Source organism: Hibiscus syriacus, unplaced genomic scaffold, assembly GCF_006381635.1.
Source record: "Hibiscus syriacus cultivar Baekdansim isolate YM2019G1 unplaced genomic scaffold, ASM638163v2 tig00018853_pilon, whole genome shotgun sequence".
NCBI lineage: Eukaryota > Viridiplantae > Streptophyta > Magnoliopsida > Malvales > Malvaceae > Hibiscus > Hibiscus syriacus.
Genome location: NW_024062451.1, coordinates 67644 through 91121, shown reverse-complemented (window position 1 = coordinate 91121; position 23478 = coordinate 67644). Strand labels below are relative to the sequence as shown.

Below are 23478 nucleotides of genomic sequence, written 5' to 3'. Positions count from 1 at the left end.
TTTATCGTTTTATGGCCAGTTTAGGTACTTAAAATAGTTACATATAATAGTTTTAAGGACTCATTTTGATAAAAAACAGTTTAAGGGCTTAAAGTTAAAAAAAATATAGCTAGGGATCTTTTAAGTTTAAGCCATTTTATTTATGGGTAAAGTACACAAATGGTCCCTTGAATATAAATTATTAATTTTAAGTCACTTAACTATTAAAAGTTATAAAATGATCCTCTGTATGTAGAGTGTTGCTTTATTGGACTATTAAAAGTTTCAAAATGATCACTTGACTATTTATTATGTTTTGAATTCATCTTTTTCTATTAAAAAATTAATGGTATTCTAAGCTGAACATTAATATGTTGACTGTGATATGATAAAATTTGATCACAAATCCCAAATGACTATTATATCTCAATCATCATGTTAACGTTTAACTTAGACAACCACCAATTTTTCAATGAAAAATAATGAGTTTAGAACATAATAAATAGTCAGATGATTATTTTGTAACTTTTAATAGTCGATAGACTCGACAAAGCAACACTCTATAGATGAAAGACCAGTTTGTAATTTTTAATAATCGATGAATTTAATAAAATAATATTTTATAGTTAGAGGACCATTTGTGTACTTTATACTTTTATTTATATAATCTTAATAGGGAACTTATGGGTGGGGCCAGAGTGACTGAACTGGCCAAAAAAAAATGCTTCGGTTTTAGAGTAAGACCGGTCAATATCTGAGGTTAGGTTCAGTTTGAACTTTTAAGTCAGTGTCTGAATTCTGAAAGAAAGGTAAAAAAATCAGAGCATGAGAAGCCTTGGGAAATCCAAGCTGCAGAAAACAATGACATCATACTCCTTGTTTATGATCATTTAGCTGTCATTGATTAAAAATCTTAGGTTTAATACAAAAATAATTACTCGAATTTTACTTCAAAAAAATGTTTTAATATTTAAAGAATTTTTTGATAAAAATAAACGTCTAAAGTTTCTAAAGTTATACATTTAGGTGCTCGTTATTAAAAATTATCGTTAACTGGCCGTTAAATAACACGTGTCAAGTTTTGATAATTTTTAAAATTTAATTAAAAATAAAAATTATTTTTTATAAAAAAAACAGTCGACATAACCTCCAACTCTCACCACGTTAGTGTCTTCTCCCTCCCCCACTTCTCCCTTTTATGCCAACCGATTGGTTTGCGGTGACTATCACCGCCATTATCATCGGCACTAGCGTCGACCTCCGATCAAACTTACTTTGACCTTTCGTTATAAGCTGTCGTCGTTTATCATAGAGAAGCGTTTGAAATTTCGTCCAACGTTACTATTTTTTTACGATTTCGATCGATTCCGACATCCATATGCCACGGCGTCACCACCATTCGAACCACCGTCCGATCCCGTGTAAAATCCATCCTCGTTGTCGCTTCGTCGGTGCTCCTCTGGTGTTCTACCGTGGTAACAAGGTTAAAATGAGATTTTTTAGTTTTTTTATAATTTCATTAAAGTTTAGGGTTATTTTGTAAATAAATTAAGTTTTTTTTTTTATTTTTTTCATTAAAAATAATATTTTTATTTTTAAAAATAAAAAATAAAAAATATAACGGTATGCACCTAAAAGTGTAATTGAGAAAACTTTAGGCACCAATTTTTAACGAAAATTCTTTAGACACCAAATCGTTTTTTTGAGATAAAATTCATTTATTTTTGTATTAAGCCAAAATCTTAATATAATCATCTTATATAATCTTTGTTGATAGTTAATGACATCAATTTTGATATTGATTGGTAACTGTTAATAATTTTTATTGTACATTTATTTTTTTATATTATATCTTTATTGTTCTTTTATTTTTAATTTTTAATAAGTATGTCTTTATGATAAGTTTTCATATACCTTTTGGCACATTTTTAGTCCTTTTTTATTTATCTTTTTAAGGGTTGATTTGACATTATCACAATTTATTAAGGTGACGTATATATGTTATCATGCTGATCTTCCATGCTTTTGACCCTTATATTGGATTTGGATGCTCGATTTGCATTTATAAATAGTTTTTTCATGTCGTTTGACTCTGATTTGTGATTTTTTCAGTAGTCTTTCAGTAGCTTAATCTCCAATTGCGGTTCGTTTGTCAATACAATCAAATATGTTCGTATATTTCCATGTTCGGGTTTTGATTAGATATTTAAATCTTCTTTGTATGGTCTTTATACGATCTAAGTTGTTTAGTTTCTGTGTCAATGATTTTGGAAAAATATCCTAATTATGTGTATAATTTAATATTATGATTATAAAACTTTATTGTAATTATAATATTATTATTATTTATATCACTAGTTACTTCTATAAAAAAATTATATATATTAAAACGAATTTAGCAAACATATTTAGTTCTCCTGCACCCTAGATTTCTTCCTTTTTACGCATATTTTTACTTCAGTTTTTTAATTTTTTTCCCCATTTTTTGATCGGGACTAGATTCTGTTATTAGAAAATATAGCTAATATTTATGCCAATCGTTGAATCTTGATTATTTTTAGAATTAATTGGTTATTACTTAATTGAGTTTTTTTTTTTCATTTTATTTTTCCCCTTTTTGAAAAACAAGAAATCGTTCATGGTTTGGACATCCACCAAAAAGACATCTCCTCAAACGTACGAAAGTCTCTTAACATTGTCATAGAGATCAAATCCCAAGCCGTTCCAATTCAATCGAGGTAATTCTTCTTCCTAATCGCATCTAAACAATTACAAATTCGAATCACGGTTTCATTAAAAATCTTATGACCTGGTTTTCATGGTATTGCTTAGAATTATATGAATTTACAAGACATGAGGAGGCACGACGAGTTCAGAAAGAGGTCGAGTTCAAAAGTTACCGACATCCACACCGAAGTAACCGCAGTAAAAACCTCATTGTTCAGTGCTAATGAAGAATTGAAGAACAAGGACTGGATCATCGAATCGTTGAGACAAGAGCTGGCGAAATCCAGACAGTCCGAGAAGAGCATGCATGATGCGTTGTTGGCTCAGAACAGAGAGTTGGAGAAGACCAAGGTCTCGCTCAGAGAATCCAGGCAAGAGATCAAGTCCTTGCTCGAGGGTAACGGTCGTTCTTTGGTCGAGTCCCTCGAGCATGAGCTTCGATTGGTTAAATCGGAGTTGGCTAAATCACAAGAGAAGGCTAACAATCTGGCCGAGGAAGTGAACGTGTTCAAGAACGAACTGAGGTACACCTTCGAAGCCGAGGAGAACAACAAGAAAGCCATGGATGATTTAGCTATGGCTTTGAAGGAAGTGATCACCGAATCGAACTTGACCAAAGATAAACTCTCGTTGACAAAGGAAGAGCTCGAGACGACCAAACGGAAGCTGAAAAAGGTGGAGGAGCGATGCATGGACGAGAAGAAAGAAGCTGATCGACAAAAGAACATCGCGACTAGGTTAAGGCTAGAAGCCGAAGAAACCCTGATTTCGTGGAACGAGCACGAGAAAGGGTTCGTCGAATGCATTAAAAAGGCCGAATCCGAGAGGAACGGCGCGCAGGAAGAGTGCAGAGCATTGCAGAAATCACTTAAAGAAGCTGGGGAAATGATCAATAGATCAAAGGAGGAGATTCAGAGGCTGAGGGACATAGTGAAACAGGCCTTAACTGAAGTAAATGTAGCCAAAGAAGAGGCTAGCGTTGCCAGGGAAGAAAATTCCAAGCTCAGAGACGCCCTTGCTCAAAAGGAAGAAGCTTTGAAATTGCTTTACCAAGAAAGTGAAAGGCGTGCAAAGAGCAGAGCACATGCACGGTCACGATCACCGGCGAGAAGGACCGCGTTGATGACGATGAAGCAACACTATGAAATGGAGGATTCTGAGCAAGATAAGAAACATAATGATCGTGAAATAGAAAGTGAAACACCCACACTAAGACCGAGAAGATCACCATTACCGATTCCGATGGTGATGAGGAAGACCGCATTGATGACGGTGAAGCAGTACTCCGAAACGGAGGATTCTGAGCAAGATAAAGAACATAATGATCCTGATAAAGAAAGCGAAGAACTCACACAAAGAACAAGAAGAACACCATCACCGATACCGATGGTGATGAGAAAGACCGCGGTGGTAACGGTGAAGCAGTACTCGGACATGGAAAATTCTGAACAAGATACGGAACATAATGATCCTGATAAAGAAAGCGAACAACCTGCACTAGCACCAAGAAGATCACCATATCCGATACCGATGGTGATGAGAAAGACTGCGGTGGTGACAATGAAGCAGTACTCCGAAATAGATGATTCTGAACAAGATGGGGAACATAACGATCGGGACAAAGACATCGAACAACCCACATTAACACCGAGAAGATCACCATCACCAATACCGATGGTGATGAGAAAGACCGCATTAACAACAATGAAGCAGCGCCCCGAAATGGAGGATTCTGAGCAAGATAATGAACATAATGATCGAGATAAAGAAAGCGAACAACCTACACTAAGACCAACAAGATCACCATCACCGATACCGATGGGGAGAAAGGCCTCGTTGGTGACGATGAAGCAGCACTCCGAAATAGAGGATTCTGAGCAAGATAAGGAACATATTGATCGAGATAAAGAAAGTGAACAACCCATACTAAGAACAAGAAGATCACCATCGCCGATACCGTTGGGTAGAAAGAACGCGTTGGTGATGATGAAGAAGTCGGAAATGGAGAATTTCGAACAAGGTAAGGAACATAATGATCATGTTAAAGAAAGAGACCAACCCACACTGAAACCAAGAAGATCACAATCGCCGTTAACAGCAACACTGAAGACGGTGAGAATGACTCGATCGATAGCGAGTGTGAAGGAGTTCTCGGAAACGGAGAGTTTTGAGCAATACATGAAACGAAAACAAATGGATTCAGCACATCATGACAAGGAACACAATAATCACGTTAAAGAAAACGAAAAACCCGCACCACCGTTACCAGGAACATTGATGACGGTGAGAATGACTACGTCGATGACGAATTTGAAGGATTGCTCGGTAATGGAGGATCCTGAACTTGGAAAGAAACCAATGGATTCAACACATCATGACAAGGAACATAATGATCATGTTAAAGAAATCGAACAACCCGTTCTAAAACCATCAGGATCACCATCACCGATGAGGGAGTATTTAGAAATGGAGGATTCTGGGCAAGGTAAGAACAAAAAAGCAATAGATTCAACACATCATTTCAAGGAACATGAAGATCATGATAAAGAAAGCGAACAACCCGCGCCAAAACCATCAGGATCACCACCACCATTACTAGCAACAACGACGACGATGGAGTGTTCAGAAATGAAGGATTATGAGCAAGGAAAGAAAGAGAAACCAATGGATTCAACACATCATAACAAGGAACATAAAGATCATGATAAAGAAAGCGATCAACCAGCACCAGCACCAAGACTAACGAGATCGTCATCACCGTTACCAGCAATAATAACTACGATGACGAAGATGACAGCACCTATGACGGTGAAAGAGTTCTTGGCTGTGGATGATGATGAAATCGATAAGTTACAAAAACCAATGGATCCAACACAAAGAGAACAACCAACGACGGCGACGAGAAGGAGTTCGACATCGATTTCGGTGAAGGAGCTCTTGGAAATGGACGATGAAGAGATAGATAAGATTCAGAATTCAATGGACTCAAGTTCAGCACATCATAAATCAATGGACTTGAATTCAACACATCTTCACAAGGAATCTAAAGATCATGATAAAGAACCTGCTAAGAAAACAAAGTCTTTTATAGCCGACAACACATGTCTGATTATAAAATTCCCACATAAACACAAGCAAGCAGACGAAGAGCCCAAAATCCCACCCAAAGAAAACGATGATAGTTCGGACTCTGAGGACTTCGACCCACTCAAGAGCTCCATCTTCGACATAGCTGAAACCCCGAAAAATGAAGCTGGGGAGGACTTAACGAACAATGAGGAGAATCACCATGCTCATGAGCATGGCGACGAAGAAACTGATAAAACCAGAACAAGGAAATTGATTTCAAAAATTGGTGGCTTTATAGGAGTGAAGAAGAATCCTCACAACAAGAAAGAGCATCAAGTAGAATAATATAAACGAAAACGCCAACATCTTTTTGTATCTAATTTTTATTTGCAATTAATTATATTTAATTTTATATCTAAATTTAGGAGACATGTTTGTCTATTTATTTGTTATGAATTGATGAATAAATTTTTTAACGTGGTTAAACATCTTCATTCACAATATTTATAAACATGTTTATTTATATTTTTATTACTTGTTTAAAAAAGATAGGGTAAATTACAAATTTGATAATTAATCTTTACTCTTTCTCCTATTTTACTCACTGTACTTTAAATATTTTCAATTTTCTCATTGATCTTAATACATTGAGTTTTTTTTTGTTCACTTGGCCATTAAATAATTAATGGCATTAAAATGAACTGTTATGTAGATGCAAAACGACATTTTTTGGGTAATTTTTTTAAAATAGCATCATTTTTAACACCTTAAATAGTTAATGGTGAAGTTACTAAAATATGAGAGAGAGAGAGAGAGAGTAAAGTTTAATGACAAAAAAAAACCCTATGTATTAAGTTCAATGAAAAATATTAAAAATTTAAAGTTCAATGAGCAAAATAGGAGAAAAGTAAAGTTCAGTGATGAAATTTTTAATTTACCCAAAAAGTTATATACATATATAATGGAAGATTTTAACATTATTTTTCTTAATTATTGAGATAAAATCTTATTAAGCATAGAACTATATTAATAGTTACGATTGATTACGTTGAAATAATTACGGTATATATAAATGTATTAACTTTTTTCAATATTCAATTAATCTAAAACTCAATATTTAAATAAATAAATTAACCTGAAACTCACTTGATACATGAATGGATGTCTTTCCATATACGATCTTTACTCATTTTATTCTAGGCATAATACAAAAAAATAGCCCTCAACTTTTATCAAAATAACCATTTTGGTCTATATTCTTTTTTGAAAGTATTTTAGCTTCTAACGTTTTATTGTGAGATAAAAAAACCCTATAGATGAAAATCATTAATTAATACATGATTAACTCTCCAAAATAGGGATATTTTTAACCTAAAATGAAATGTTTACGGCTAAAATGTTTCATAAAAAAAGAAAAATGGACAAAGCGATTATTCTATCAATTGTTAGAGGTATTTTTACATAAAAAAATGAAACATTGGGAGTTAAAATAATATAAAAAATAGAATTCGAGACAAAATGACTACTTTGATAAATATTAAGGGTTAATTTTGGTATTAAACCTTTATTCTATTCAGAAGAAATCCATACTAACAAATTAAGTTCAAATAAAATGCTTTATTATATAATAAAAATTAGTTTTTTATTTTCTAATTAAATAAATAAAAAAGGGAACCAATTAAGTAGGGACCACGAATCCATTTCAGTGAAGGAACCCTCTTCGTTTGTCCACGTCATTCTTCTGCTCTAACCGACTGTCACTTACCTTCTTCTCCTCGTATTTCGAAATAGTTATCTTGTACAATTTCCACTTTTTTACAGCCCCACCCTCATCGAGTACCATTACATCGTGTACTCGCTTTGTTCATCTCTAACGTGATCGAGGATATTTGCTTATTAAAAGTGATTATAGAATACAAAATACGTTTAAAGATATAAATAATAGGTTTAATATAAAAATAAATGTCTAAATTATGTCTCAAAAAATATTTAGTATCTAAATATTTTTTCGTTAAAATAAATACCTAAAGTTTCAAATATTACACTTTTAGATACTCATCGTTAAATATATTATTAAGTGATCGTTAAGTGACGTGTGTTTTATTCTTATAATTTTGAGAAATTATTAAAAAAAATATTTTTATTAGAAAATAATATATTATTTAAGAAAAACTTTTTTTAAAATCCCCAATCACCCGTCTCCCCTTTCTCACTTTCCCTTTTCTTCTTCCCCAACATCATTGTCACCGGTAGCTGGTAGCTTACACCACCAATGGATTTGTCGGTTTCTCGTGACCCCAACCTCGACCAGCAATCATCCAAATCGACTGTCAATCCTCACAAAACAATAAAAAACCGTTCCTTGCCTCTCACCGTCGAATATCTTCTCCGGCTAGCCATGATCGTCACTTCTTCCATAAGTAAGAGTGTCGTCTCACGCCAAGTAAAACCTAACCGTCCCTCGTCGAGTAGTGTCACCGTTTTCCGTGGAGGAGACTTCAAAGTTTCGGTGAAAGTCCAACCGGGATTATTTTGTAATTTTTGAAAACTTTGGGGGTTTTTATAAATAAATTATTTTTTTATTTTTTTCTTTTAAAAATAATATTTTTTATTTATATATATATTATATATATATATATATATATATATATATATATATATATATATATATCGTAGGCACCTAAAATATAACTGAGAAAATGTTAGACATCTAATTTTAGTGAAAAATTCTTTAGGCACTAAAACGTTTTTCAAGACATAATTTAGACACTTATTTTTGTAATAAGCCTAAACAATATTACATAGATAATTTTTTTAAATACTATGATAAAAAAATATTTTCAAAATATAGTAGATAATTTTAAAATAAAATATATTTAAAAAAATGTGAAAATAAGGGTTGTGGACTCTAGAAAATATTTTCCGTTTTTGTCTTCTTTTTATTTTCATATTTTTAAAAATTAGAAAACATATTTGGTTAATATAAATAAAATTTTCAATTCAGAAATAAAAATAATTCAAATGTATTTGACATATTTCTTTTTTTTAATAGATGAATAAATAGTTATTAAATAATTATATTAAAATATAATTATTAAAGAATTTCATTACATACATTTAATAGTTGAGTTATGTAAATGTAAAACAATAAAATTGATAAGAAATTTATAACAAAAAATATTTTAGATTATAATAAGAATACAATGTTAATGCATATCGGTCATCAATTAAATTTAAAAATACACAAAAATTATTGTAAACTATAACAAACAAAAGTGTCATTAAAATAAAAAAAATGTTTAGTGGTATTTAAAACTCTCAAATGTTGATCGTCACGACGTTTACATGATTGTTCATAAGCTCACATGATAATCTATAATATTGATGTGGTAGCTCACAATCATGTTATGGAAGTACATAATGGATAATGATGTGGTAGATGTGTTTAATTGATTTTTTTAACTAAGTTTGAGGCCTAATGATTCTTTTAAAATATTTATGGACTTAATTATTTTTTTAGAAAATTAAGAAAATATTTAAATTTAAAATATATACAATTTTATTAAGATATTTAATATTAAAAATATTACAAAATTAAATTATTAAAAAATAATTTAAGGACCAAATTGAGTGTACAAAAATTCAGGGATCATATTATTTTTTTGTAAAAGTTGGAGGGTTTAATGTACCATTAAGTCAATAAAATTGTTAAAATGATTTGAATTCGTGTAAGTTAAGTTAAAAATATAAATTCCGTATTTTCTTATTTTTTAAACTTCCAAAATAATTTTAATGAAAATAATGGAAACATCATTTTTATGTTTTCATATTTTTATTTTTTAATTTTACAACAAAACATGTTTTATTCAATGCTTTATATTTTTTAAGAAAATAAAAATAACCTATAATTTGTAAATTCAAGCATGCCATAAAATTGTGTGAAATAGAGAAGCAAGCAAAGCGAGTAAGTGGAGAGGCAAGCACGACGTTGTCAAGTGTGCAACTTGTTCCGATTCTGCTCTATATTCCAACCACTAACTACTCGCCACGTGTAATCTCTGTCACTTAGTTTTGCCTCTCAGCCAACGACAGGTAAAGTAGGTGGCACCGTCTCAATTCCATTAATATGGCCTTTTCCTTTTCGCCATCCTCTATGCCACAAACTCCAAACATCGAAAAGTCATTGAGATTCCCAATTCCAAACGCCCCCACATATATTCACTGAGATCGACATTCATCAACCTCTAAAACCATATATAGCATAAACAAAATCTCAACATAGAAGATTCATATGTTATCTACATAAAGATTTTTTCCTTCTCTTTCTGGGAATCGGCTTGTGAAAATGGATCGTTATGAGATATTGAAAGATATCGGTTCAGGGAACTTTGGTGTTGCAAAGCTGGTTAGGGATAAACGGAGTGGTGAGCTTTATGCTGTCAAGTATATTGAAAGAGGACCCAAGGTACTTCTTTTATTCACGATCTTCTACCTGTTTGCTTTTTTTACTCGCAGGCTAATCTGGGTTGATTTCTTTGGTTTGCTTGGTTATGCAGATTGATGAACACGTTCAAAGGGAGATCATGAACCATAGGTCTTTGAAGCATCCAAATATAATCAGATTCAAAGAGGTCGGAGTTTCTGCTTCAAAGTACAGAATGATTGAGTTTCCAGAGAAAAACCAGAGTTGCTGGTTCATCTTTTGTTCTGTTTTAGTTCATCAGTTCTTCAATTTCTTGCTTATTTTGTTTGCCTTGCAGGTGTTACTAACACCTACTCATCTTGCCATAGTCATGGAATATGCTGCTGGTGGAGAACTTTTCGAAAGGATTTGCAATGCTGGTAGATTTAGTGAGGATGAGGTGTATAACATATTTCATTTTTCATGTTGAACTTCATTGATAATTTCTTTGTTTTCTTTAAGAACTGTAATTTTTTTTCTGCATCAGGCAAGGTTTTTCTTTCAACAACTGATATCGGGAGTGAGTTATTGCCATGCAATGGTAAATACGTGCCATTGGATCCCTCTAATTCTGAAAATAGTTCACCTTTTCTGCCTTTCTCAAGTTAAATCGATATTATTTCCCCTATTTATGCAGCAAATTTGTCATAGGGATCTTAAGCTAGAAAACACGCTATTAGATGGCAGCACTGCACCGAGGCTCAAAATATGCGACTTTGGCTACTCCAAGGCAATGAACCTATACTAATTATTCAGCAGCAATATGTTTTACTTACTAAATAAAGCTATGTTACTCGGACTCGAATATACATATCGAACAGGCGTTCGAATAACATAGCTATAAAGTCGAGTTATTAACTTTCGATTGAATGTTTCAGTCAAGTGTGTTGCATTCCCAGCCCAAATCAACAGTAGGAACCCCGGCCTACATTGCACCAGAAGTCTTGTCTAGAAAAGAATATGATGGGAAGGTAAATTCTTATTCTTATTAAGCTTTTCGATATTCAAATTTGATCTTCGTATTCGACTCGAAGAAAAAGAAAGCTTAGAGAAACCTTTTGGAAAAATTCTAGATTGCAGATGTTTGGTCATGTGGGGTAACTTTGTATGTCATGTTGGTTGGGTCTTATCCTTTTGAAGATCCTGAGGATCCAAAAAATTTCAGGAAAACAATTCAGGTTAGTTGATATCAGTAAGATCCATACATAATGTAGATATTACTAATTAAATGAAAATTGATTTTGACAGCGGATTCTGAGTGTCCACTATTCTATTCCTGATTACGTCCGAGTTTCCAAGGAGTGTAAACATCTACTCTCAACGATTTTTGTAGCAGACCCCGAAAAGGTCGTATTCGATATACATCCGAACACGAAAAAGACATTATATCCGTGTTAGATACGTACTCGTATATTCATTTTCCGATCACCGTTTACTTGTGCAGAGGATAACTATACCGGAAATCAAGCAGCATCCCTGGTTTCTAAAGAACTTGCCAACGGAGTTCATGGAAGGCGGCGACATGGAAGAAAACGATGATGTACCACAAAGCATTGAAGAAATATTGTGCATAGTCGATGAAGCAAGGAAGGGAGGTGAAGGTCCAAAAGTTGGCAATCGGTTACTTGGTGGTAGCATGGATCTCGATGATGATGATGACCTTGATGCGGATGCAGACATCGATGATTTAGAGACGAGTGGTGATTTTGTGTGCGCATTAGGAGTGTGAGTTCTGAAAAACAATGGACGTTTATGTATGAAAACTTTGAGAACCAATTTACTGAAAATTCAAATAATAGTAGTAGAAGAAAAGCAGTTTGAATATTTAAGGAATATTCTTTCATGGTTGATGATGATGTTTCATTTGCATTAAGGGATAATAATAAAAGAAGGCTGAGTAAAATAATCGAATGTTGACGATAGAAGTGGTGTAATTAGTAATTTTTAAATGTCGTAAAGGTGAAAACATTGCTGGGTGGATAATATTTCCATGTAGTGGTTAGGTTAGGTAAGTGGATTCGTTTTGACAAGAACTTATTACTAAATCACGAATGAAAAAAAATACTATTAGGACTTAAAGTATCGGTTTTGTAAAATGAAATGAAAACTAGATTTTAGGTATGATTTTATAAAAATTTAAAAGTTTAAATACAAAAAAAAATTAAAACTGATAATTTAAATATTAAATTCATAGTTTACCCATGAAAAAAATACTACGAGTTGTTTCGAGTCTTTTTATTTATGTATAGGAAAAACTACGACATTTGTCATTAACATATTAGCATTTTTTTAGTCACCAAATTATTTTCTTTCGCAAAACCGTGAATAACATTATATATATATTATTTTGATAACCTATTAATTTGTTCTTTACTTTTTATTTTCTATGTCCTTTTCCCTCCCTCATCGATAGTCCATAAGTTAATTTATCTTTATATTTATTCAACCAATCAAATTCCAACACGTGTCACCACTTTATTATGCAAATAAAATAAGAAAAATATTGTCAATCTGAACTATCTTCACAATCCCACATCGAGATTGTATTAATTAATTAGTGCAGGGCATTGCATGAACATTTAAGGTACGTTTGATTTATAGAATGTAAGATTATATTTAAAAATAATATTATTGAAATGTAATATTACTATGAGAATATTATATTATTATTACCTTGTTTGGTTTGTTTAACAGGACTGAAAGATTATAGTGTTTGGTTAGAAGAATATAATATTACTTGGATGAATATTTTATCAAATTATCTTTGTGATATATTTTTTTTAAAATTTAAACTTTAATATTAATTTATAAATATTTAAATGAAAATTCATAAAAATAATTTAATCGTTATACTATCTAACTTTTGAGAAAAAATTACATTTAATATATAATTAATATAATTAGTATATTAAATTTATATTTTTAAATAATATTCATAAATATGATATTTATTTATACAAAATATAATATAATATAAAAAATAATATTATGGTAGTAAAATATTATTTTAAATAATTACATTTTTACAATAATACTATTTTTTTATCTCATGAAATTATTAATATTTTAGTAAATCAAAATCTCTGTATATTATTATTTTTATAATTTTGAATAAAATATAAAAAATAAAAATTTAAAAGGATCATTATAAAAAGAATTCATTAGTCTAAGGTTATTTTTATCTAAAATGGTGAGAATGTAAAATTACTTAAGAATTTGGAGGTAACAAAATTACTACTATTTTAACAAAAAATACTATTATTGAAAAAAGAGTATTCCTGGTAATGTAAGATTCTACGAATCAAACATAGGAATACATTTATAAAAAAATATTCCCTTTGATAATATAAGATTCTGCTAACCAAACGTACCGTAAAAGGAAAAAAAATATCTTTAGCTATAAATTACTGGGTTTTTTTTTTTACACGCTCATGGAAGAGCTTTGCCAATACCACTTATGAAATATGATTAGGGAAGAGAACTAGGGGATAGGGGCCAATCAAACGTAGCATCAAGTAAATCGAAGCCGTCGAAGAACCTCAATTGGACGCCTTCCATGCTTTGATCATCTTCCAAATCTCCGTCTGATGTTTCGTCATCGTAACCAGAACCGACATTTCCGGCGACAAAGTCCCAGGCCAAGTAACCGGACGAGCCTGAATAATTTCAACAATCATCACATCCTTTCATCCCCAACTAATCGACAACAAGAGGTCCGACTACTTTCAGTCGGGTCGGGAGAATTTCTTGATAAATATCTGGTCTAGATTCACATTCCAACATCCTCGAACATCTAACAATTCAAGCTTAGGGCCAGGGACGGAGCCATGTTTTTTTTATTCACCCACCCACCCATTTTTTTTACCATTAAAACATACGGGGATAATTACTTTTGATTTGTTTTAATTTTACCACCTTCTCATTTTCTATCGTTAACTATATGTTACCCCCTTTGAACTAAAATACTGGCTCGTCTCTCCTCAGGTCAGGGCAGTTTTCAAGTGCCTTAAAGCAGGTCTTCCGTGCTAATAAGCAGGTATGCCACCTCGAGTTGATTGAGCTATGGCATCGTCATAGCAATGGCAAAGGCCTCATCGTCTTGAGCCAGCTTATCGATTACCTCTAAAGTGTGCATTGTTCTCCTCAACCCCATTAGTAGCTTACAGTTCTTGCCGATCGCTTCAAGAGCCGGAGCACCGATGTTCCTGCAGTAACTAACATCCAAGAAAGTCACTGAGGAAAGCCTCCCAGCAAACTGTTCCACTATCGAATCGCTTATTTCGCTTCTTGGCAGCCGTTGAGTCTGAAGAGATTTGGTACTAGAAGCAGGGAAGAATGAGTAAACAATGGCAGCAACAATGGTAAGAAATATAGATCAGAGAGGAAAAATCATGAAAAACCAACATCATTTTGTACGAATTAACATCACTAAATGAGTGACACTGTAGAAATGTAAAAGAGATATTATCTTTAACAAGAAAGGAGAAACTGACATAGGGAAAAATGAACATTTATGTACTAAGTTCACACACTTTTCAGATAACAAGAACAAAAAAATATATATATATATTAAGAATTTAGCAGAAGATGGGTATTTTTGTTTTCATGGATCTTCAAAGACCCCGAATTATCCGCCAGAAACAAAGGTTAAAAGGAAGGAGAAACCTAAAAGAAAGAACAAAGGGAGGGAGAGAGAAAGAAAGTATTTACTTTTATGTTTACTACAAGAATAGTCACTTTTTTATGTTTACTTGTATTAGACTCTTATGGTGAATTAATTTTATGTTGGGTATGAATCAGCTTATATTAGTAGTAGTTAAAAGAATCGTTATTGTTCTTAAAGGTCACAGATTCAAGTACTAACGACTATAACAAGGTGATTGAACGTTTAACCCTGTTAACTTATTAATCATTCAGCTTAGAATCAATCCAATCGTCAAACATCAATACAAAACCTCAACACCAGAAGACATTGTTATAGGATGTCTTTGATGAATTTATTAAGATTATTGTAAGAAGTCCCCCCAACGTTGGTTGCTTCTTCAGCTTTCTTCTTCCATTCCAAAGCCTTGTTCTTCATTTTCTTCCCTTTATCCCCTTCCATCATCATCTTCACAATGCTCGTAACTTCATCACGCTTCACATCATTACTGATCTCTATCCCAATCCCCCATTGATTGCTCAAGTACAAACAATTCGTCGGCTGCTCGTCGAAAAACGGCCAGCAAATCACAGGCTTACCTCCACTGATACTCTCCAGTGTCGAATTCCAACAACAATGTGTAAGAAACGCCCCAACTGAAGGGTGAGACAGCACTTGATCTTGATCGCACCAGTTCACCATTAATCCCCTGTTTCCGATCTCTTTGTAATAATCTTCCGGTAAGATTATTCCAGGGCTCCACATCACCATATCAGGCCTCACCACCCATGAAACGGGTGCTTGTTGTTGGCAAGACCCCAAGCAAATTCCTGGAACAGTTGGTGTTCATCACGGTTATGCTGCCGTAGCTAATGAACACGACCGAGTCAGCTTGTCTGCTCGTCGAGCCATTCGAGACAATCTGAGTCCTCTTTCCATAATCTAGACCTGAGCAAGTCGTCTTGGCGAGTGAGCTTTTCTAGCAGCGAAAGGGGGCCTACTGTGTAAATGTTTGGTGACTTTGAGGCGATCGCCTGCAGGACTTCGTGTTCTAGCTCGTCGAATGTGTTTAAAATGATAGCCGAAGATTTCAGGCAATTCCGTGATTCTTCTCTCATGAAATTCAACATTATGTCGGTCATACCAGGCACTCCGTGCACCAGTTTGTCATACCATGAGCCTCATGTTGCTCATACCAGGCACTCCGTGCACCAGTTTGTCCAGTGTGTCATCGTTGCTGAAGTCTTCATCTGCAGACACGTAAAAAATAACATAGTGATCGTGGGATTCTTCATTAATGATGTGGAAAAGTGTACGTTTAGATGGACAATGCCTCCTTCGATGAGTTCACTGAAATGCAAATACACCATGAAACCGCAAGCCGAGGTGGTCCAAAACTGAGCTTCTGGTATGCCTAGTTCCTTGGCTGCTTTCATTGTGAAACTCATGGAACCATCTGAAATAATGCATCTCACAGGCGGGCTATCTGACGAACAATTTAGCTTAGCCATCAATTCCCTAAATGGACCAGAGCAGTTTCTCTTAACCGAATCGGACAGGACCCAGATGTCTTGGGTTGCATCACAGTCTGATGGTGGCAACCCGTCCGATATGGTCTCGAACTGAAAGTTGGCCGGCTGGTGAGAAATCCAGGACCCTTGGACCTCACTAAGCGCCTATGGTTAAATTCAGTGTTGACAAAGGAGATGTAGAAGTCCCTTGAATGTAAAAGCTTGGCTAACTGCATTAAAGGGTTCACATGGCCCTGTGCCGGATAGGGGACAAAAACTGCGTGAGGCTTGGTGATTGATCCCATGCTTGGAATGGACTCAACTCCCTAATTTGAGGCAGTATTTATAGAAGATCGTAACTATATTATTCAAACTCGAGTGTAAATGTCGAATACAGATAATACTTGTATATTCGAGTTCATATCTTCGAATATGTATTGGACAAAAGTGCCAAAAGAACCCGCAATTCAACCTGGATTTTAGGCCGTAAAATCCCGAACCCTGAGCCCTGAATGCCAACCTGGTTCCAGTTTGATACTAAACTTCCCCGGAAATGAAACGAGACGAACAATTCAGACAAAAATTTAACAGTGCTGGGAATGAAATCTATATTCAATGAAAATGGTCAGTATCCTACACCACAACTGCATAGTCTATGAAGTCCGACCCTCAAAGGCAGAAAAAACCAGACATAAAACAAGAAAACAGATTATAATCTAAAGAAAATGGTTCTGCCTTGTCGGCATCATGTTAGAAGTTCCATGGATTATGGTATATGCCATTTGAGCCTGTATATGTTGTTTAAAAGATTTGTGAATGTGCTTTGTACAATCTTGAGAATGTAGATTTCAACGCCAATGAAAAGATATCAAATCCATATCTGTTCTACCATTTGATAATCCGAAGAGACAAGAAATGTGCTTCAGTGTTATCAAATTCCGAAGGCAATGTTTGGTCGTGTTCTCCCCAGATTTTTGATGTTGGCTGCACAATGGAACAATATGTGAAGGTCCAAAAACAAAAGAGAAAAGGACAACTCTTAAAATAGATGGTAAATGGTAATCCGCATGCGGGTCGCAAATGATGCGGAGGCCTAAAATATTACATAATAAATATTAATTTGTCAAATTTAAAATTACAAGGGATATATGAGGTTTCTTTTATCAAAATTTATCTTGTAAAACAATTAAAAGTATTGTCTGAATCTTCATTTACAACTTTCTCGGCCATTTTTTCAAGAATCAAACGGAAAATTTATTTTCACTTCGAAGGTAAATATCATTATGACACAAATATTATATATGGACGGATAAAATTCCTAAATTTTGGAGCTTTGTGACAAATCATATTCTACACTTATCATTGGATGAGTCTGATAATAGAATACGGACGTAAGGGTTTGATATATACATATAATATGCACAAATATGTTCATTTTTTCTCTCTAGAATTTCATGTACTTATATTGTTCTTGGAAAATATAAATCATAAGCTTATGGTAAGATCATCAGATTCCAAAAAACTACGTCCTTCTCCTTCATAGAGGTGAATAACTCTATTAATTTACTCCATTTGTTAGGCAGTGGACCATTATGTCAGTTTGTCTAGTCCACCATTAAAGCTCCAATAAGAAGCTCACTACACATGCTTCACCCCTTTGATTTGCTCCTCCCCTTCTCTTTTAAAATTATAATTAAGATTCAACAACCTCTGTCCCAACAACAAAATTGAACATTCAAATAGCATTTATGTCATTTAAACAACAAATATTTCAACTCATACCACAATTATCATATGGTATTGGGTATGGGGTTTTTTTAAAATATAATAACAATATAGTTGAAACCATGGGGTTGTAGATTTTTAACGATTCAGTTTGTTTCGTTCACAAATGTCAAAATTCGAATATCTGATCTTAAGGAATCTGTGACTCATCTTACTAGACCAAATGATTCTTTACAATAATTTCAGATGTTTTTGGTATATCTATACGAAAAATGTTATTTGAACATATATATGTATTTGATCTAAAACATATATTTATTATACCATGAAAAAATAAATGAAATACAATTAATAATTGCAGAGTAGAAGAACAAGGCAATAAATATAGAGAAGACTGAGAAGGGAAGCAGAAGGCAAAAGGACAGAAGCTTCTTACTTTTAGATTTTTGTTCTCTAAAAAAAACCCTCAAACAAATATACTGTCTTTCCTTTTTACTAAGCCAGCTCATTCCTTCTGATTTACAGATTAAAAGAGAATCAAAGCTTGATTATTTCACTTTGGAAGTCTCACGATCCATCTCAAATGAAAAAAAAAACCCGTCTTTTTCTCCTCCATTTTGATTCCTTTCTGAAAGGTAAGCAACTTTCTCCAAAACCTTTCTTTTTTATTTTTATTTTTATTTTTGAGATTCTAAGGTTTGGGTTTTGTTGAGGGGCTGAGTTCTTATTGTTTTCTCCTTGGGTTTTGATAACTTTGGCTTGTAGGTTCATAGACTTCTAATGTTCTCTTTGTAGATTTGGGTTGAACTTGAACTTCTTTCATTTATGTGAAAACCATTTAGCTGTTCTTTTCCGTATTGTTGTTTGAATTGGAATTCCTTGGTTAGTTCTTCATTTATTTCCCTAGTAATGAATGTTAAAACCTGCATTTACTGCTTTACAATCTGGAAGGGGGCTTTTTACTTCTTCATTTATGTTGGAATATTGTTTGGATTAGGTGGAAAAGTTGTTGCTAGTTTGTATGTATTACAGTTTATTTGTAGCTTCATGTTTTGACTGAATTCAATGGAATATTGGCATTAAGTTTAATTTCAACATTCTAGTACTTGATGAAGATTTATTTTTCAAAAAAATTCTCTAGTGCTGCACCATAGCTCAATACTGGTCTTTACCTTTCATGTATTTTGAATCAAATTGAATAGTATAATTTTAGCGTTCAAGAAAATGAGACGTTTTACTTGCTCATAAGAGTGATTCTGCAAAGAGGTCTACTTGTCCTTGGCAAACCCCCACCGGATTTGCAAGCCTGGTAATGGCTGATGCTGTCGGAATAGCTTTCCACCGGTTCAATTCCTGTTATTTTTCTTTTTAGTGACATACCCTTTACAGGACTGAAATGAAAGGAAAATAATAAGCTTGAAAGTCAAGAGTACAAGAGGTGGTGCTTGAAAGTTTATAGTTTTCACTATTTGGGTGCTCGTCCTAACACAAACTTGTTTGTATAGGAGGTGTTCTGTTGCTATGAAAATCAAAGGTCGGAGAAACATAGTTGACCGGACATGTTAATTACATTTTGCCTTACATTTTTGTTCTTGAATGTTTTTTCAGGGATGGAAGTCTTTTTATGCTCATAATATTTTATATTTCATGCCATTGATCATTGGAGCTGACTTTGCTGAAGATGGAATTATTTCGTGGTTTTCTTATATTGAATTGCTTGCTTTCTTTTGTATCTGCTAATATACAAGGTAAGTCGTTATTCCTTGTTTGATTTCCACCCACATCATCATGCATGTTTTGCACTTGTGGAGGCGATTGTTCTCTGGATTTTTAACATGGAAAATTTGATAATAGCTGTCTAAATAATTTTCTCTTAAAACTAATTACTTTGGACTTTTAAGTCCTTATTTATTTGTGGTAAAGTGTTTAGATGTAAACAGAAGATGTTACTCAGCCAGTAAGCTCAATTAGAAACTCAATAAGATGCTTGAAAGTATTCATATTGCTCAATGAAATTTACCTCCATATTGTCAATGATTAAGTTATCAGTTGGATTTGAGTTAGGCTTCTAGATTTGATTTCAAACTATATGATACAATATTTCCTCTAATGAAATGTTACCGAGTTGAGAGTTTGAGGTTTTTTGAGAAACTTGTGATATCAAATCAAATATAGACCTGACATTTGCCAAAATATTGGTTATTTTTGCATGAACTCTTTAGAGATGCACGGATTTCTCTGCATGCGTGAGTGGAATAGTGGGATCATATTCCTCGTTATCCCCCCACCCCAATACATATTGATTTCATGTACTAATTATTTAAGCCTGGTTTGGCCTGAGGGGTTATTTGGTTTGCTTAATTGGATTACGAATATTTGTATCATCTTTTTCAGGAGAGGCTCTATTTTCATTGAAGACCTCACTTCGTGCCTCGCCTGATCAGTTGGGAGATTGGAATCGTGATCAAGTTAACCCTTGCACTTGGTCTAATGTTATGTGTGATTCTAGTAATAATGTCATTTCCGTGTAAGTCATTAGTGACGTTTTTCCTCCTTGACTATGATTCATAGTTGCAAATGTATGCGTATTTAATTCAATTGTTTAAGGAATACTATTTTGTTTACATACTTATATAAATATGTAGTTATCCTTATATATATCATAATCGTGCTTTCAGGACATTGTCATCTATGAACTTTTCCGGCACATTGTCCCCTAAATTAGGAGTTCTGACGACTCTTTCATCGCTGTATGTATCAAACATATAAATATTCAATCAAATAGTAGATTTCTATAATTTGTGTTCTTCATTTGTAGACATTTGCTGAGGTCATTTTCTTGATTTCCACTTTCAAAACTCTTTATTCCCGTTGCTGCACTTAAGTGTACGGTTCCTTATGACATTGGAGTGAATCTTTTGTGTTAATACATTTCCGTATTCCATGTGTTCATCCTGCAGTACGTTGAAAGGAAATGGTATTACCGGTGAGATACCAAAAGAGTTTGGGAACTTGTCGAGCTTGACCAGCTTGGATTTGGAAAGTAATCGTTTAACCGGAGAGATACCTTCTTCCCTCGGTAATCTTAAAAATCTCCAATTCCTGTACGTAACGCCTTTTATATTATTTTATTTGATGTTTTATTTATTTCTCCATATCACATGTTCATTTTAAAGCATTCGTTCTTTCATGCAAGCAGGACACTGAGTAAGAATAATCTTACTGGGACTATCCCTTCATCAATTTCAGATCTTCCAAACTTGATCAACCTGTAAGTACTGAATCCGGACTGATATCTGAATGTGTTGGAAAACAACACTTAATCAACCGATACATAGACTGATATCTGAATATTTCCGCAGTCTGCTCGATTCAAATGATTTTAGTGGTCAAGTTCCAGATAGTTTATTCCACATCCCGATTTATAAGTATGCCTGTCTTTGACTAGTTTGTTTCATTTCCTACTTTAATACAAAGAAATAAAAATACTGTAAAGATCTTTCACCTTGCACACCATTCACAATATTTATCTGCAATGAATTGAAGCCAACACAATTTTATCTATTTCAGTTTTCAAGGAAACAGGTTAAATTGTGGCGGAAATTTCCCGCAGAGTTGTGTATCGAGCGGAAATGATTCGGGTAATTGGATTAACTATTTCAAGTGAATTACATTGGTTTTATAGCGTTTGGTGTTTTTAGAGGTACCCCATTAATGTGTGCCATAATTAGACCAGCTATCTTAGAAATTTCTCTTTGCTTGCAGGTTCTTCACAGAAGTCAAAGGTGGGAATTGTAGTCGGAATCATTGGCGGGTTTATAATTCTTCTTCTCTTTGGTGGCTCGCTGTTTTTCCTGTGCAAGGGTCGGCGGAAAGGCTACAAGAGCGAAGTATTTGTAGATGTTCCAGGTTTTTGCTACCTTACATTACTTCGGAATGAAAATTAGTGGCTGCATTGGCAGGTGAATAATTTTCGCTCCAACTGAATAATTTGCATTGGCAGGTGAAGTTGACCGAAGAATTGCTTTCGGTCAATTGAAAAGGTTTGCATGGAGGGAATTACAATTGGCTACCGACAGCTTCAGCGAAAAGAATATCCTTGGACAAGGAGGTTTCGGGAAGGTTTATAAAGGCGTGCTTTCTGATAACACAAAAGTTGCAGTTAAGAGATTAACTGATTTCGAGAGTCCCGGAGGAGATGCGGCTTTTCAACGTGAAGTTGAGATGATAAGTGTAGCTGTTCACAGGAATCTCTTAAGGCTGATCGGCTTTTGCACGACACCAACCGAAGCCTTTTGGTCTATCCATTTATGGAGAATTTAAGCGTGGCCTATCGCCTTAGAGGTACTAGCTATTCAAGAATTTCATTTAACATGATTTCGTTACATGTAATTAAGCTCTTGAGCTTGAGATTTCTGAAGAAACTAGTTGTTCGACACTTCATTTATACTGACCTTCGCATAATTTGTGATTATTATATGGAACTGCTGCAGAGCTCAAACCCGGAGAACCTGTTTTAGATTGGCCTACAAGAAAAAGAATAGCCTTGGGTGCAGCACGCGGACTGGAATACCTTCATGAACATTGCAATCCGAAGATCATTCATCGCGATGTGAAGGCAGCTAATATATTATTGGACGAAGACTTTGAAACCGTTGTTGGTGACTTTGGCCTTGCAAAGCTGGTGGACGTGAGGCGGACAAATGTTACGACTCAAGTTCGCGGGACAATGGGTCACATCGCGCCCGAGTACTTGTCCACTGGGAAGTCGTCAGAAAGGACTGATGTATTTGGTTACGGGATTATGCTTCTAGAGCTTGTAACAGGTCAACGCGCAATCGATTTCTCTCGCTTGGAAGAAGAAGATGATGTTTTGCTGCTTGATCATGTAAGATGAATCTATTACCATGTTTGGTTTTGTATAATACCTAAAGCGCACACCTTGACCAACTGCTTGATGTTTGTTTGTGAAGGTCAAGAAACTGGAAAGGGAGAAAAAGCTGGATGCTATCGTAGATCGGAACCTTAATAAAAATTACAACATCGAGGAGGTCGAGGCAATGATCCAAGTTGCATTACTTTGTACCCAATCTTCACCCGAGGAGCGACCGGCAATGTCGGATGTGGTGAGGATGCTGGAAGGAGAGGGGCTGGCTGAGAGATGGGAAGAATGGCAGCATGTCGAAGTTACTCGTAGACAAGAGTACGAGAGACTTCAAAGGAGATTCGAACAGGGAGAAGATTCATTTTATAATCAGGACGCGATCGAGTTATCCGGCGGAAGATGAGGTAAACATCTGTTGTAAAAAAACATAAGAGTATCCTAGCTTGTTTTAGTAGGTTAGCTACATTAAAATGTTTCA

General features: G+C 34.2%; 2 protein-coding genes and 3 pseudogenes across 2 annotated transcripts; 3 read left to right on the top strand and 2 right to left on the bottom strand.

Annotated features, from left to right (window-relative positions):
* Window positions 1–2832: 2832 nt before the first annotated feature.
* Window positions 2833–6120, top strand: LOC120209450 (kinesin-like protein KIF20B). The gene has a single exon (XM_039208455.1). The coding sequence runs from the start codon at window positions 2833–2835 to the stop codon at window positions 6118–6120; it is 3288 nt and encodes a 1095-aa protein (XP_039064386.1).
* A 3890-nt stretch (window positions 6121–10010) lies between these two features.
* LOC120209445 (serine/threonine-protein kinase SAPK2-like) lies at window positions 10011–12023 on the top strand. Its single transcript, XM_039208452.1, has 9 exons — window positions 10011–10240; window positions 10332–10406; window positions 10536–10637; window positions 10725–10778; window positions 10875–10967; window positions 11116–11208; window positions 11311–11415; window positions 11486–11584; window positions 11682–12023. Exons 1-9 carry the CDS (start codon window positions 10121–10123, stop codon window positions 11964–11966), a joined length of 1026 nt encoding a protein of 341 aa, XP_039064383.1. The 5' UTR covers window positions 10011–10120; the 3' UTR covers window positions 11967–12023.
* Window positions 12024–13705: 1682 nt separating this feature from the next.
* LOC120209449 lies at window positions 13706–14646 on the bottom strand (annotated as a pseudogene).
* A 555-nt stretch (window positions 14647–15201) lies between these two features.
* LOC120209444 lies at window positions 15202–16695 on the bottom strand (annotated as a pseudogene).
* A 2830-nt stretch (window positions 16696–19525) lies between these two features.
* On the top strand, window positions 19526–23464 carry LOC120209443 (annotated as a pseudogene).
* The last annotated feature ends 14 nt before the right edge of the window (window positions 23465–23478 follow it).